Source organism: Schistocerca cancellata, chromosome 5, assembly GCF_023864275.1.
Source record: "Schistocerca cancellata isolate TAMUIC-IGC-003103 chromosome 5, iqSchCanc2.1, whole genome shotgun sequence".
NCBI lineage: Eukaryota > Metazoa > Arthropoda > Insecta > Orthoptera > Acrididae > Schistocerca > Schistocerca cancellata.
This window is the reverse complement of record NC_064630.1, coordinates 759,842,036-759,860,179: the sequence shown is the minus strand read 5'-3', so window position 1 is coordinate 759,860,179 and position 18,144 is coordinate 759,842,036. Positions and strand designations below refer to the sequence as shown.

The following is an 18,144-nucleotide window of genomic DNA, read 5'->3' as shown; positions in this document are numbered from 1 at the left end:
ATTTCTCAGTTTACTTTGAAGCCTAGTGTTACGTTTTTCACACGCCATTATTGTCACAATATTTCACACGATTACACAGAAAAGAACAATTTGAAGAGCAAAAATAAGAGAACACATTAACATAGCACTGAAAATAACATCTCGTTAATTGCTAACGCAGCTGCGAAATACTTGTTGCAAATCTACATGCATGCCACAACTGTTTTACTGTACAACAATTAAAAAGGCTGCAACTACAAAGGAGATTCTCTCTACAATTACGCTCCTAGCAATAAACAAAATCTACAGTAAGTACACAAACTACAAGAAAAAATCAGAATATTCCAGTGAGGTATCCATGGCTAAGGGTCGACATATGAAACGTCCCCTTTCAACAATTATACATGACTGTGCTTAAACTGACACACAATATTTTTTTTAGCGCAACGCAATCTGACTTTGAGAAATCCCTACAAAGGAATGGCCCTGACTAACATTAACCTGTACCTTTCACAAATCACTTACCTCACAAAAATCTTCGTTACTCAAGCTACTGCAATACAGCGAGCGCCACTATTGCCAGCTAAATAAAAGATTCAAACTACAGAAGGCACTAACTACTGATAGGCATAGCTAGCAATTGAAAGATGTTAATAGAGAACAAACAATGTATTTACCTTAACAGTCAAAATATATATAGTAGTTCATGACATCCAGTGTTACAAATTTCAAAACTCCGCCAGCTCTCTCACCACATCCACCACTGCTGGAGGCTCACCTCCAACTGCCCAACGCTATGCGCTGTTCACATCCAGCTCCCCAAGGCTACAATGGCGAGTATTACAACAATGCAAAGCAGCCACAGACTGCACACAGCACAGCCAATGATTTTCATACAGAGCGCTACGTGGCGTTACCAATAAGAAAACCTAAACGTTCTACTTACAACATTTCCTTGTAAGTCCTTGAACCAGCAGATGAGTATTTCCTTTCTTCCCTCCTAAACAAAGGAGGCAGCGCCAAACATAGTTAGGCCAGCAATGCCTAATGCTTTAGTCTCATTTTGAATGGTTTTTTTTCCTACCTCTAACTAAGGAAGAAATGAGTTCCCATAAGTGATAAAAGCCTATCTATAAAATGAAGTATAAATGTATCATATGCTTCTATTGTATCATAATAATGTGTTATGTAATTAATTTGTATATGTGATGTGAACGAAGATAAGTCAGAAAGTAACAAACAACTGTAGTAACAGAACCCAGTTAATGAAAATTTGTGACGTTTTAAAATTTCAGAAATTTATGTTCGTAATATAACCGATGGATGGAATGTCAGCCATAGGTATAAGCTAGCATGTTATGTATATTGTTGTAACTCAATACTTATATGAATTTTCATTGGAAACCAAACTCCGTGTGAAGGAATGAACTTTAAAGACAAGCAATTTATACAATGTTTTGGACGGCTATATGTGTCTTTCAACATGGGAACGGTGAAGTGTGATGACATTAGCGTATGTGTGCAACAATATAATTTGTGAGTATTGTGTCTCACAATAAGTGAACTGTAGATGTTCGAGACAATACTTACCTCGTCGACGGATGCCATTGGCCAGGGTACTCTCCGTTGCAATGCGAATACGACGGGTAATAACAACGCCCGGGCCGTAAGAATGGAGATCTTCTCCCACAGAATCGGATTTTGAACAACAAGCGCGCACACCCACTGCACCAAGATTGCCGTGGCGTTTGTCTTCTTTCCTTTAATATGTGATACTCAGGTGAAATTGTTGATTTTACATAGAGTGTCACACTAAAAAAACGAGTGAACGCACGTGCGATGGTAGCAACTAGCATGTTGAGACTTAGCAGCTCATACTTAGCCGCCAAACCTACTAGCGCTCGAGATCAAAACCCGGCAGCGAGGCCGAACCAAACTGAACATTATTGTCAGCGCGCTAAACTCAAATATATAATGAACTATCATTTTATGTATATAATCTTTCAATTTCTTGTAGAACTTCAACATACATAGGATAAAAGGACATATCCATTCCATTACATAAAAGGGAATCCTACAAATAAAGAGCATCGACCGCTAATCTAAACATAAATATGTACATGCAAAAACACTGTACGTCGTCATACCGTGTCAACGTATAGTATGGGGGCAGTTGTGTAGGTGTGTAGGTACATGGTGAAAGCCACCCCCCCCCCGCCCCCACGGATATGGTAAAGTTAAAATTTATTTAAAAATATGAAACAGCGATCGACCATAAGCGTCGGCAAAGACATTCATTATGAATGCGCGGTAAGGCGCAGACAAATGAGCAAAGAACGTCATTCACTTTGCTTTGTACACTATTTTGTTTTACTCTCTCGTATGTAGAAGGATGGTTAAGACGTATTGCTCGAAGTATGACATACTACGAGTGTTTTGTATTATATGTGATTCTGAATAAGAGAAGACTTAACAGCAGTTTTAAGTATTTTTATTGAAATGAAGTGGAGTCAAGTTGGGAGGATTTTCCTTCATTTTTTGAGACGCACTGGTGTCCTTGTAGTCGGCAGCCTGCATCTACAATTGAAATGTAAGAGAGGACGTCCGAATAGCACAGTTTCGTACACGCAGAACAATTACTAATAATGCAATTGTACTACAATTTACTCAATTTTATATATTTTCCATTATTATAATACACAACACATGTCTCAAATTCTGTGCCCATGCACTCGAGCTATGTCATGAGAATAGTCTCTCCCCTAGCCAACAGTTCAAAAGATTTTCCGTCGCATTCTACAGTGGTGTACTTATAAAATCCAGAAGATGCACCAAATGAAATTCCTAAATATGCTACAAAGCCGTGACTTTGGCCTTCGTTTTTGGCACCAATGGAAATGGATCACGTGTGGCTGTTGAGTATTCTTTGAACGGACGAGGCACATTTTACTCTGCACGGTGCCGCGAATGCACAGCACTGTCGCAGGAACATCCACTGCAATAAGCTTACGTGACTGTGTGCTGCGGCTTATAAAGTTCCTTCGTTCTCGGTCTATTTTTCTTTTGAGGAGGTGACACCTCGTGGACCTCTTACGCGTCCAGTGAGAGATCTGCACTTTATAAGGACCTCCTCATGCAACACGTGATTGCAGCTTTGCAAGAACGCAGCTGTGTCCAGACTACTATTTACGTGCAAGACGGGGCTATACCACATGTGTCGGGTGCAAGGTGAATGATTTGCTTCGAGAAACCTTCGGTAACGACGGCATCATCTCGAGGCAATTTCAAGATGTGTGTCCCACCTTATCCCCCGACTTAAAGCCATGCCTCTTCTGCTTGTAGGGTACCTGAAAAATTGTGTCTATTAGGGGTGTTTTCAGACTCTTCCTGATCTGAAGGATAGCTAACGACGACATATCTCTGTGATTACATCGGATGTGCTACAACCAACTGTCGACCATGCCGTATTACGGATACAGCATGTTTTTGAGTTTGTAGACCATACTGAACACATGTAACTTATGACCATATCCTAATAAACAAGCCAGAGCCATCGTTAGTCATGTGTGTGATCATTCTTCCCCTTTTCATGCACCCACGCCACATTCTGTTTGCTTAGAGCGCCATATTTTCATCTTGTGGTGAAAAGTGGAACTGTTCTTTTCTTTTTAGCGTACTCCGTGAATGCACCTATTAATAAACATACCTCCAACATTTCAACGTCCTATGATGTATACAATACAGCCTTCACTGCAGCGAAAACTCTCAGTTTAATTGCAACCACCCGATAACTGAAATTCATACTGGCCTGCAAAAACCATCCAAGTTACAGCGCGTGCACGTTGGGCGAAATTTTCAATATTCTCTCACTCTCCCCGAGTGAACTATTACTCCTAGAGAAAAAGAAATGAACACGACCTTCTGTGTAGGACATTTAATGGAGTTTAATTTTGTGGATGCGTTTTTGCTCGAGGCCGCGGTTTTCGAGTTATTCAAGAAGAAAGGAAAGAGCGACCTTCAGACCTTAACTTTTAATTTTGTGCTGCTATAATCCATAAAATTGTAAGATAAAATTTACACAAACGTCAACCGTAAATTTTGCAATTGCGCAACTAAGCTGGTGGCGTAATAGCCCTGTCAATGCAGACGAAAAAAAGTCGACTATGGGAAGCAATTGGTGTAGCTGCAAATTTTTATACACTGTGCCATGAACAACAACATACTAACAATAGTAACCGACGGAGGTGAGTGTGGAGTTAGGGGTGCGCTTGGAGGTCAGTTTCTCACGTTCTTCTTGAACACCACGATCTCTAGCAAAAACGTATCCCAGTACAGTATTAATCTTCATTAAATGTTCTACAAAAATGGTCCTCGTCTTTTTTTTCTCTAGAACTAATAATCTGTGCGAAGAGAGTGAGAGAATATAGAAAATCTGACGAGAAACGCTTGCGCTGTAGCTTATATGGTTTTTCTAGGCCAGTTTGAGGTAGTTTTCCGACGTGATAAACCGCAAGAGTTTCGACTTCCTCTATACTACTGTAGTACGTTGTAAAGAGGTATCTTTTACACACTACATACAGGGTGGACCAGAACTCCACCGACAAAGTTTCAGAGGTTGTAGTATGGCGAAAACAAGAGAATAACGTCTAGTAAACACGGTCTCTAAAATGCTTTCTTTCTTTGATCTGTACAACCTCCTTCCAAAATACGGAAAGCATAAGGCTTTCAGGATAAGTGATGTGTTTCGCAGTATCGAAGATAAATGCTCATATCTCTTTATAGACATTGGTTACTCACTATCAAAGCTGTGGGTCTATATTCCGACATAATTGTCGTAAAAGAGTGTGACTATAATATAAGTGAAATGTTTGACACCACAATGGTGAAGCCATAGTCACAGTACATGAAATTTTTCTTTAAGGACGGGATTACATTACCGGTTTCAACGAACTACGTCGTCATTTTCAAATTTAAAACATCGGTTGGAGAATATATTATGGGAATTGTGACCATACATGTGACAACAATTACGAAAAATAATGAGACCAGGCAACCGAGGCAATGGTGGCTGGTAGTGCCATCTTTGCCTCGGTTGCCTGGTCTCATTTTTCGTAATTGTTGTCACACGTATGGTCACAATTCCCATAATATATTCTCCAACCGATGTTTTGCATTTGAAAATGACGACGTAATTCGTTGAAATCGGTAATATAATCCCTTTTTTAAGAAGAATTTTATCTATTGTGACTATGGCTTCACTATTTTAGTATCAAACATTTAAAGCTGTGAGTAGCTATGAGTGGTTCAGAAATGCGTGCATTATGAAGGCACAAAATTCTCTACTGATATTCCCAATAATATAAAATGTCTGATGGGTTGTAAAGCAAAATTTTAAATCCTTAGTGACATCATGTCTTCAGGACAACACGCTCCACTCCATTAATTAAACCGATGTCAAAAGTACTGTAGTAGAAAAATATATTAATTTGCTTGAGAAGCCTACATTTAACTTGTAACATGGGTAGTTAATTCAAGTGACTGTGCAGTTTAGTGCCCTGTTGATAGCCAGCGTACATCAGAACATCACAAACTGTTCAAAAATACAAAGCTTTCAACTGTCTCGTTCTCCATCACTTTGACAGAAATTGTGTATAAGAGGTCTACTGAATATGTAACTATCTTCTCACTGTGTGCTTAAGTAACGTAGGAGAGAGCGGCTAGTACGACGAAACGATCATAAATCGCGGAAGTTGCCGTCCTGCCCATTCGCTGAAGTCTCCCGGCAGCAGGATGCTGCCCCACCGTGTGGAACCACTGACTCAGTATCCGCGAAGTTCCGGAGAAGGTCCGGCTCCAGGACGAGAGTGGTGCACATCGCGCTGCGCAGTGTGGGAAAGAGGGGGGGGGGGGCAGGAGGGGGGCAATTCGGTGTAAGTGAAAGTGGTGCGCGGCACGGTGACCGCCTCCGCCGCCGTCGCTGCCGTCTCAGGCACTCGCAACAGCTGGCCCGTGCGAGATGGTCACCCCTAAACCCAGCAGGTGGGCAGCCCGCCCGCAACAGCTGCTGCTGCCATCGCTCGCCGTCTTCACCGTCGCCGCCTCCGTGCTAACTGCTGCCGCTGCTGCAGGTATGTGCGATACGTATGCCAGCTTGCAACCTGCGATATAGGGTGCTCTGGAGCAAAAATCTTGAATGTTTGGAGTTCTGCAACTTCTAGATATTTATTGAAAGACATCATCACCTCCTGCACTTTTGTACTACGGATTTTCGTATGCTATCGTATCAACGTAGGCATGGTTGTAGTTGGGCTACACACGGTTGTTTGCTTTCTAGATGCACATCAACCTGAATATCATATCTACTGTAAGTAGACTTACGTCTCTGCTATTGTACACAGTTGCTACGTTGTAGAAACTGATGTACACGCAGTTGTTTGTTTCTCTATAACGCCGCTGACTGGTTTGGCTAATAAATATTTCAAGTGCAGCTCCTGCTGTGTAGAAGATGTCCTTCAATTACTCTGGAGTGTTGTCGATTCTTCATTCAAACAGTCGGTACGAGTTTTAATATTTATGGACATCTTACCCTGTGGCAGTTGTAGACAAATTAATGAGCATCGTGAATCTCATAGTAAAGGCCTCAGAATACATCTCCTGCTGACGGATGTGTTTATTCCAGATACATGAGTTAATAACTCAAGCACAGTACGGATCAGCAACATTAAAAACAAACAAACGAGAGATATAGATTATTATGTACATGAAATAAATATGTCAGACAACAGATAAATGAGATTTAGAAACTTCCAAACAATGGTATCACGAACAGTCATAAAGGAAGCATAATTAGCCTCGTGGTCAGATTACGAAACTGAATCCGAAGTAACAGAGATTCTTTAAAGGTAATCATGGTCCCCATTGGTTGTAAAAATATTTATTCATAAAACAAAATGTTACGAGTACATACTTTTACTTTCTGTGGTGACAATGATGTTCTCTAAAACTGCTTACGTGATAGTGAACCAGATGTTAATATACAGGGTGGTCGGACATTCCCGTTACAAACTTCTAGGACTTGTAGTGGGGAGTGAGTACATAATATTTTGAATAGGAATACATGTCCGGAAACGTACCATTTTCGTGCTACAGCCGTTTGAAAATATGTTTGCTAGGTAGGTTTGCAACAGGATAGTCATAGTGATGGGTGCTTATGTCAGATCGGCTGATGTCATTTGACATCCTATCCTACCTTACTGACCTGGTTGAGCCTCATTCACGAGTCTGTCAGTGTTGGAGCAACATGGTTGAGTACAAGTTTGCAGAAAACACCGACATGATTTTGCTGAATGGCGAAGCTCACGGCAATGGAAAGGCTGCTCGTCGCCTTTATCAAGATGGTTCTCCACTACTTCAGACTGCATCGCGCACTCTTTTCATCACAATCACGCAGCGGTTTCGAGACAGGGTATCTTCACCAGCAGCAGGCGTGACTGTGGCCCTCCAGGGAGGCCCCACACGCCCGAAGTGGAAGAGGCGTTAGCGCATCACGTTGATGAGAACCCGTCAGCAAGTACAAGAGCAGTCTCATTGTCCATTAATGAGTGGAACTGTAAAAAAAGTGATTTTCTGGATCACGCCCAGTCAGTTACCTGTAAAAACGATCGCATAAGCAACACGTTTTCAAATGGTTGTACCGCGGAAATAGTACGTTTCTGAACATGGCTTCCTATTCAAAATATTACGAGGGCAGTTCAATAAGTAATGCAACACATTTTTTTTCTGAAACAGGGGTTGTTTTATTCAGCATTGAAATACACCAGGTTATTCCCCAATCTTTTAGCTACACAACACTATTTTTCAACGTAATCTCCATTCAATGCTACAGCCTTACGCCACCTTGAAATGAGGGCCTGTATGCCTGCACGGTACCATTCCACTGGTCGATGTCGGAGCCAACGTCGTACTGCATCAATAACTTCTTCATCATCCGCGTAGTGCCTCCCACGGATTGCATCCTTCATTGGGCCAAACATATGGAAATCCGACGGTGCGAGATCGGGGCTGTAGGGTGCATGACGAAGAACAGTCCACTGAAGTTTTGTGAGCTCCTCTCGGGTGCGAAGACTTGTCTGAGGTCTTGCGTTGTCATGAAGAAGGAGAAGTTCGTTCAGATTTTTGTGCCTACGAACACGCTGAAGTCGTTTCTTCGATTTCTGAAGAGTAGCACAATACACTTCAGAGTTGATCGTTTGACCACGTTCGCACGCTTCGCCATTGCAGGAGTCACAGCTGTGCACGGCCGGCCCGCACGCGGGAGATCAGACAGTCTTGCTTGACCTTGTGGCGATGATGACACACGCTTTGCCCAACGACTCACCGTGCTTTTGTCCACTGCCAGATCACCGTAGACATTCTGCAAGCGCCTATGAATATCTGAGATGCCCTGGTTTTCCGCCAAAAGAAACTCGATCACTGCCCGTTGTTTGCAACGCACATCCGTTACAGACGCCATTTTAACAGCTCCGTACAGCGCCGCCACCTGTCGGAAGTCAATGAAACTATACGAGACGAAGCGGGAATGTTTGAAAATATTCCACAAGAAATTTCCGGTTTTTTCAACCAAAATTGGCCGAGAAAAAAAATGTGTTGCATTACTTATTGAACTGCCCTCGTATGTACTCACTCCCCATTACAAGTCCTAGAAGTTTGTAAAGGGAATTTCAGACCACCCTGTAGATTCAACTGGGGATCCTAGGCTCCAGTAAGAGATGAAGCTTGGGATGACCTAGCGGAGGGTGAAGGGGTTGGGGAACGTTTAGCTATAACTTGTCCGGCTCCTTTTCGACGGCGCCTCACTACGCGGTGCGGTCTTCGCTAATCGGTATCGAGTTACAAGTCGCTTCTTCCAAACACCGCACACCAGGGAGCTGGACCATTGATGTCCGGCACTCCAAAAGGAAGGTAGCGTTCGCAACGTGAAAGAAGCACTGTGTTTCGTCGCCAACTCTCTCAGGGAATTTCGTAAGACGTTCTCACCGGGGGAGGTGGCGCAGTGGATAGCACGCTGGACTCTCATACGGCGGGACGACGGTTCAAACCCGGGTCTGCTCATCCTGATTTAGATTTTTCGTGATTTCCCTAAATCTCTCCAGGCAAATGCCGGGATGGATCCTATGAAAGGGCTCTGCCGATTTCCTTTCCCACCCTTGACACAAATCGAACTTATCCTCCGTCTCTAATCACCTCGATATCGAAGGGACGTTAAAACCAGTCTTCCTTCCTTCAAGAAGTGCTCCTCGGTTAAATCAGTTGATCCATACCAACGTGAAAACTGGACAAGAAGGCTGTCTTGAATGAAATGTTCGTTGTAACTTTTAGTTGATGGTGATTGGTGTCTGTGATTATTACGTCTACATGCCCGTCGTCAAATATTGCGTCCAGCCTTGTCAAATATGGAGTGTCCAGGTTCCCTTCGTACTTGGTTGACTAGGCAATCAAATCAAACAAATCGTTAATGGGCTTTATTACAAAAAGTAAATGACAATACTTCACTTTGACAATTACACAGATGTGTCGCAAGCAAGCCGGCCGGGATGGCCGAGCGGTTCTAGGCGCTACAGTCTGGAACCGCGCGACCGCTGCGGTCGCAGGTTCGAATCCTGCCTCGGGCATGGATGTGTGTGATGTCCTTAGGTTAGTTAGGTTTAAGTAGTTCTAAGTTCTAGGGGACTTATGACCTCAGAAATTAAGTCTCATAGTGCTCAGAGCCATTTGAACCATTTTTGTCGCAAGCAAAGGGCGACGTACAAAATAACCAATCGTTTTCAGTCTAAATAATCACAAGTCTGTGCTACATAGACAGTAGAAGCGAAGTGACGAGGGTTGACACTTATGTCAAAGTCGCTAGTCTTGAAGCTACTACTGAACTGGGGCGTCGCTAGTCAGTGGCGGCGCTTATGTCCTCTTCACATAGGGGCCGCTGCTGTCGCGTTGTCGTCCTGGAGAGGGGTAGGTCAGCGTGCGATTGGCTGACGTCTTCTCACAGCCCTCTCTTCTCTGTTGTTTCCGACTGGCGTACCGCCTCTTGACTTAACGCCGTAACAATGCTAACGTTACTAACTCACTTTGCTCTGGGAGCATATATAAATCAGAGATAACAATTAAACGCAATCCAGAATGAGATTTTCACTCTGCAGCGGAGTGTGCGCTGATATGAAACTTCGTGGCAGATTAAAACTGTGTGCCCGACCGAGACTCGAACTCGGGTTCGAGTGTCGGTCGGGCACACAGTTTTAATCTGCCAGGAAGTTTCAATTAAACGCAATTACTTGATTAAAATTCTAACTACTCCGAAATTTCTCATTGTATCAGTACATTAAAATTATATGTCGCAAGCCATCTGGTATATCCCAGTCTTTGGCCTGAGCATAAGTCGTGATATGACAATACCGAGCTAAGTGACGCAATCATTAAGACACTGGCCTAGTTTGAGGGAGGATAGTTTCCACACCTCCTGGCCCAAGAGCTCCGTGATTTTCCCAGACCACTTCAGTTCATCCTTGGTGGTGCTTTCGAAAGGCAGTAATCAATCTACCTTTCATATAATTTTTATATACACTACTGGCCATTAAAATTGTTACGCCACGAAGATGACGTGCTACAGACGCGAAATTTAACCGACAGGAAGAAGATGCTGTATTATGCAAATGATTACCTTTTCAGAGCGTTCACACAAGGTTGGCGCCGGTGGCGACACCAACAACGTGCTGACATGAGGAAAGTTTCCAACCGATTTCTCATACACAAACAGCAGTTGACCGGCGTTGCCTGGTGAAATGTCGTTGTGATGCCTCGTGTAAGGAGGAGAAATGTGTACCATCACGTTTCTCACTTTGATAAAGGTCAGATTGTAGCCTATCGCGATTGCGATTTATCGTATCGCGACATTGCTGCTCGCGTTGACTGTTGGCAGAATATGGAATCGGCGGGTTCAGGAGGGTAATACGGAACGCCGTGCTGGATCCCAACGGCCTCGTATCACTAGCAGTCGAGATGACAGGCATCTTATCCGCATGGCTGTAACGGATGGTGCAACCACGTCTCGATCCCCTGAGTTAACAGATGGGGACGTGAGCAAGACAACAACCATCTGCACGAACAGTTCGACGACGTTTGCAGCAGCATGGACTATCTGCTCGAGACAATGGCTGCGGTTGCCCTTGACGCTGCATCACAGACAGGAACGCCTGCGATGGTGTACTCAACGACGAACCTGGGTGCACGAGTGGCAAAACCTAATTTTTTTCGGATGAATCCAGGTTCTGTTTACAGCATCATGATGGTCGCATCTGTGTTTGGCGACATCGCTGTGAACGCACATTGGAAGCGTGTATTCGTCATCGCCATACTGGCGTATCACCCGGCGTGATGGTAAGGGGTGCCATTGGTTACACGTCTCGGTCACCTCTTGTTCGCATTGAAGGCACTTTGACCCGTGGACGTTACATTTCAGATGTCTTAGGACCAGTGGTTCTACCCTTCATTCGATCCCTGCGAAACCCTACTTTTCAGGAGGATAACGCACGACCGCATGTTGCAGGTCCTGTACGGGCCCTTCTGGATACAGAAAATGTTCGACTGCTGCCCTGGCCAGCACATTCTCCAGATCTCTCATCAACTGAAACGTCTGGTCAATGGTGGCCCAGCAACTGGCTCGTCACGCCAGTCACTACTCTTGATGAACTGTGGTATCGTGTTGAAGCTGCATGGGCAGCTGTACCTGTACACGCCATCCAAACTCTGTTTGACTCAATGCCCAGGCGTTTCAAGGCTGGTTGTTCTGGGTACTAACTTCTCAGGATCTATGCACCCAAATTGCGTGAAAATGTAATCACATGTCAATTCTAGTATAATATATTTGTCCAATGAATGCTCGTTTATCATCTGCTTTTCTTCTTGGTGTAGTAATTTTAATGGTCAGTAGTGTAATTTCGTGGTTTTATCAGGTCGGCAGGGCGTCTTTCCTCTGCCTGCGTTCTCTCACATTTTTACGTGCCAGATAGGAAGACGACGCTGGGAAACGAAATTGAGTGCGTTTTATTCTCTTTTTTACGACGTTTGATATTCAGCACACCATGTACCTGTAACCACCTGTCTGAAGCATGCGCGATTGCTAGACTGAATGAATGTGGGTGTGACTACAAAGACGTGCAGCAGAAGCTTGGGGAAGCTGTTTGGGTGTAGCCTCGGAAGCCGGTTAGTCGCTGCCCTCGCCCGCCCAAGCGGAAGGCACCAACCACGCCGTGACCTGCTCATCGAGCATGGGCGGCAAATCAGAGCCGGCGGACGAAGCGCTTGGCCGCAGTTGCGGTTCGGACAGCCGGCGCTTCAACGCGTTGGCGGTTGGTTGCACTTCGGACACCACTCCTATCCTTCGTTTATCGTAAGAATAAACCTGATGTGCTTACATCAGGTTTATTCTTACGATAAACGCTATGATTGGCAGCAGCCGTAAAACGTGTACACTAGTGTCAACCCCGGATCTACCGGGGCAAAAAGTTAACAGTGGCGACGCTCCTCTCGAAGGTTTGAGATAGAACGTCAAAAATTTTAAAGATGTCGATTTTTCAAAAAAATTAACTTCTCGTGGATTAACTTCTCATGGTTGGGATTCACAGTCATACAATATTTCTTAAAAGACATCATAGTCGCCGTTGACTGTATGAAATATTTATTATTATTTATTTATTTCTGAAGGTGGCAGGGGTAAAATACAGGGAGCGAAAGGCTATTTACAATTTGGACAGAAACCAGGTGGCAGTTGTAAGAGTCGAAGGACATGAAAGGGAAAGAGTGGTTGGGAAGGGAGTGAGACAGGGTTGTAGCCTTTCCCCGATGTTATTCAATCTGTATATTGAGCAAGCAGTAAAGGAAACAAAAGAAAAATTCGGAGCAGGTATTAAAATCCATGGAGAAGAAATAAAAACTTTTAGGTTCGCCGATGACATTGTAATTCTGTCAGAGACAGCAAAGGTCTTGGAAGAGCACTTGAACAGAATGGACAGTGTCTTGAAAGGAAGATATAAGATGAACATCAAAAAAAGCAAAACGAGGATAATGATATGTAGACGAGTTAACTCGGGTGACGCTGAGGAAATTAGATTAGAAAATGAGACACTTAAAGTAGTAAAGGAGTTTTGCTATTTGGGGAGCAAAATAACGGATGATGGTCGAAGTAGAGAGGATATAAAATGTAGACTGGCAATGGCAAGGAAAGCGTTTCTGAAGAAGAGAAATTTGTTAACATCGAGTATAGATTTAAGTGTGAGGAAGTCGATTCTGAAAGTATTTGTATGGAGTGTAGCCATGTATGGAAGTGAAACATGGACGATAAATAGTTTGAACAAGAAAAGAATACCAGCTTTCCAAATGTGGTGCTACAGAAGAATGCTGAAGATTAGATGGGTAGGTCACATAACTAACGAGGAGGTGTTGAATAGAATTGGGGAGAAGAGAAGTTTGTGGCACAAGTTGACTAGAAGAAGGAATCGGTTGGTAGGACATGTTCTGAGGCATCAAGGGATCACCAGTTTAGTATTGGAGGGCAGCGCGGAGGGTAAAAATCGTAGAGGGAGACCAAGAGATCAATACACTAAGTAGTAGGTATTGGGAGATGAAGAAGTTTGCACAGGATAGAGTAGCATGGAGAGCTTCATCAAACCAGTCTCAGGACAGGAGACCACAGCAACAACAACAACAACAACAACATCAATAAATATTTCATACAGTCAACGGTGACTATGATGTTTTTCAAAAAATATTCATTTGTAGCGCACATCTTTCTGAAGAGTCTGAAAGATAAAACATATATGTTCGAGGAAATGTGAGACATTTTATTTGGTTTTATGTGTGCCATAGGGCTGTACCGTTCATCTTCACACAGCATTCTTCTACCGCACGTCACTGTGTTTCGTTCTGTGGAATTCAGTCGTGTATGTTTTGTGGTGGAAGCCACCAAATCTATATTCAGGACAGTGGAAATACAAATGTCCTGTGGTGCCTCTGCTGCTCCCAGTCGGCCAGTTTGACATCCTACCCCTCTTAAAAAAACTAGTACTGGATTGGATTATCTGCGGCCTGGAGATTAAAAATCAGAAAATTTCTATTCCTTATAGCGTATTAGCTAGCAACTTTCTCTTTTGTGTGACATAAAATTAAACATAGGAAACATGAAACCAGCAACGGCAAGACGCAAGCAAGGCAATACAATTTCTTCAGTCCTTAGGTTCCAGCATATTTTTCTCTCTAATCTTTAAACGCGAACATTTTTGGTTAGGCTTTACCGTTTCTGTTATTGACATTAAATGAAACAACAAGTTTACTGTTACCAGTCACTGTTTATTTATCTCCACGACGCCTTTCAAAGGTTTAAACCTCCATCATCAGGTGGATTTACATTTGTTAGTATGACATTTGTGTGTGTGTGTGTGTGTGTGTGTGTGTGTGCTGCGTTCCGATTTTTTGGAGGAATTTGTGGTACTGTCTCCAGTGGTTACAGGCTCCTTTCAGTACCGTAACACATCACATATATACTGTCATATTTTGTAAACAAATATGGCGTCGTGCGTTTCCCCTAAAAAAATCGTAACAACATACAGACACTTGTCATACTAACAAATGTAAATCTACCTGCTGGTGGTTTACACCTTTGAAACTCGTCGTGGAGATAAATAAGCAGCGACTGGTAACAGAAAACCTGTTGTTTCATTTAAATCTTTCTAATCTTGCTACAGCTTTACTCGGTGTACATTCGTTTCTGTGAAAGAATCTATCACCTCATCAAAGTTCGTCAAACGTTTTGCTACATGAAAATTCAAAATGTCGTTCACTAATGTGATTAGTACCCAAGACTGGTGTTGTTTCTCGATTTGATTACGTCTATTTTGTCACTGTCTGCTACATAAAACGAAATAGGCCTTTCTAATATTGCAGCAATTATAACACAGGCCAAATAAGCGAGTCTGTTTTGGCAGAAATGGTGTTCTGGCACAAATGATCACTTTTATTTACCTTATTTATATAAATAATACAACAGAATATAATTCACGAATCACTAATATCAAATGCCTATTCGGTGTACCATAAGCAAAAAGTTTTCTTAGGAAATAGTTTCATATTTCATTCATATGACCCAATTTCTCAGTCATGAGATTCAAAAGTGGTAGTAGTATGAAATCTTTACACAAATTTGGAATCGTCATATTCGCTCATATAATTTATGCGATGTCCCCGTTCCTTCTCCTTTCTCGTTCTAAAAAACAATCTTTTTATCATTAATTCTGTAACAGTTCCCGCCATTGTCAAGACTTATTCTCTGCTTAGCTTCACTCACCCTGCCAGAATCACCGGCTCAGTTATTATCATCCGTTTATATGCCAGTTAGGCGTTGTTGCGTGTTCATACAACGCGTTTCCCGCGCTATTCAGAGAACAGAACTTAAGCGGCTGCTAACTCGAGACGGTACAGCTGGCCGCTAATAATGTAGCAATCTGGGAAAAACTTTGTGTCAAAATTTCATTTCCTTCGATACACTGAGAAGATAATATGTAACTTTTCTTAGCTGTTATTCTCTTTAATCGTTTAGTTTCACGCTGGTGTTCTGAATCTATGGATTTCGCTAATAATTATAACAACACTTACCGTTCGCACACCGAATGAGCCACATAAACATACAAAGTTTGACATTCACTTGTTCGGGTTTATTTGGCTCAGCTCGTATAGTCCCGTCCCCTTTTGTCTGCGGCAAATTTTTTTATTTGTAGATGCGACGGGGATTGCCCTGGCAGACACATCACGTACACTACGTACGCATTCAAAAATCAGCATATGATTCGCTCAGAAATCTACTTAGAATGTGTTCAAAAACCAACAGGGACACGTTTCAAAAACATATCAAAAATCTGTAGACTAAAGTGCGCCGGATGCTTGGCGCTTTGTGAAACAATGTTTTTTTTTTTTCTTCAAGAATATGATTTCGGCGCCCCCTGTAATTGCCGACCAGGACAGATACCCCAGTTTTCCGTCCCCCTCCTACTCCCCCCCCCCCCTCCCACGCTCCCGCTAGTTCTGGGCCGGTATTGTAACGCACTTGGAAGTAGGTCCTACCTGCGCATTAGACATCTTATTACCATATTACAGTAGATGAAGCTAAGATATTGTAATGTATTAACAGCGATCAAGTTTTTCTTAATTATACTTTAGCTATCTATTTCTTATTTCAAAAATCGTGTACAGTCTCAGTCTCTGTAGTGTTGTGCACTGGTTGTCGCGCTCTTAAGGTGTACTCGGAAAACGACTGACACTTTAGTGAAACACGCTCGTCGAACAACGTTAAGAATTGAGAGGGAAGGGGGGAGTGGAGAGAGGAATCCACACCGTAGATGCAAGAGAGGGAGTTCTTTCCCAAATGACTCACATTAAAAACAGAAAATTTAGAAGTGGAAGTGCTATTCAAAAAAGCAGATAAAAATTCACTTGACGCCTTCCTAAGAGACAATCTCCAGTCATTCCAAATTAATAATATAAGTGTAGGCCAGATGTGGCTTAAATTCAAAGAAATAGTATCGGCAGCAATTGATAGATTTATACCAAATAAATTAACAAACGACGGAGCTGATCCTCATTAGTACACAGATCGGGTTAGAACACTGTTGCAGAAACAACGAAACAAATATGCCAAATTTAAACAGACGCAAAATCCTCAAGATTGGCGATCTTTTACAGAAGCTCGAAACTTAGAGCGAACTTTAATGCGAGATGCCTATTACAGTTTCCACAACGAAAGTTTGTCTCGAAACCTGACAGAAAAGCCAAAGAGATTCTGATCGTATGTGAAGTATGTTAGCGGCAAGAAAAGATCACTGCCTTCTCTGCGCGATAGCAATGGAGATACAATCGAAAAAAGTGCTGCCAAAGCAGAGTTACTTAACACAGCCTTCCGAAATACGAGGGCTGTCCAGAACGTAAGTTACGATCGGTCGCGAAATGGAAACGACTATGAAAATCCGATAAAGCTTTGCAAATTTGTGTTGGGCAGTGTCTTTAGTATGACTCTGGGTAGAATTATGTCGCTCTTTTCATTCCTGAGCTCTTAGTGAGCGCCTAAAGATGTTATAGAAAATAGTATCTCCCGCCAAGTACGAGGGCCTGGTGAGAATTTTCCCCTGAAGCTGTGCAACCAACATTACATAACTGTCCTGCGGTTTCTTCTTCGAGACAATTCTCAGCCTCATTCTGCAGGGGCAATGATGATGTTCCTGCGTCGTTTCAATTGGAAATGTTTGGTTACCCACAATACATCCCGTAATTTTCCCCCACTGAGTTTCATCTCTGCACAAACGAACCGCTGGCTATGAAGACAACATTTTGGCACAGACAACGAGCTTTAGGCCAGCGTAGAGAATTGGCGGAAAGCACTGGCGGCTGCCTTCTATGATGAGGGTATTGGAAAGTAGGTACAACGCTACGACGAATGTCTGAGTCAGAACGGCGACTACGTAGAGAAGTAGCTGAAAGGTGTAGCTAACTGTTACAAACGAAACATTTCTGATTTTCACTGTGATTTTCATTTCGCGATCAATCGTAACTTACTTTCTGGACAGCCCTCGTACCTTCACAAAAGAAGACGAAGTAAATATTCCAGAATTCGAATCAAGAACACCTGCCAACATGAGTAACGGAGAATATCCTCGGAGTAAATAAGCAACTTAAATCACTTAATAAAAGCAAGTCTTCTGGTCCAGACTGTATACCAATTAGGTTCCTTTAGCTGATGCATTAGCTCCATACTTAACAATCATATACAACCGTTCGCTCGACGAAAGATCCGTACCCAGAGAATGGAAAGTTGCACAGGTCACACCAATATTCAAGAAAGGTAGTAGGAGTAATCCACTAAATTACAGGCCCATATCGTTAACGTCGATGTGCAGCAGGATTTTGGAACGTATATTGTGTTCGAACATTATGAATTACCTCGAAGAAAATGGTCTATTGACACACAGTCAACGTGGGTTCAGAAAACATCGTTCCTGTGAAACACAACTAGCTCTTTATTCACACTAAGTGTTGAATGCTGTTGACAAGGGATTTCAAATCGATTCTGTA

General features: G+C 42.8%; 1 protein-coding gene across 1 annotated transcript in view; it reads left to right on the top strand.

Annotated features, from left to right (window-relative positions):
- The first annotated feature begins 5,984 nt into the window (after positions 1–5,984).
- Positions 5,985–18,144, top strand: part of LOC126188788 (uncharacterized) — a 101,045-nt gene continuing 88,885 nt past the window's right edge. The window contains exon 1 of the mRNA XM_049930401.1: positions 5,985–6,107. Coding sequence (XP_049786358.1) covers positions 5,996–6,107 — 112 coding nt within the window. The 5' untranslated portion in view covers positions 5,985–5,995. The remainder of the gene's footprint in view (positions 6,108–18,144) is intronic.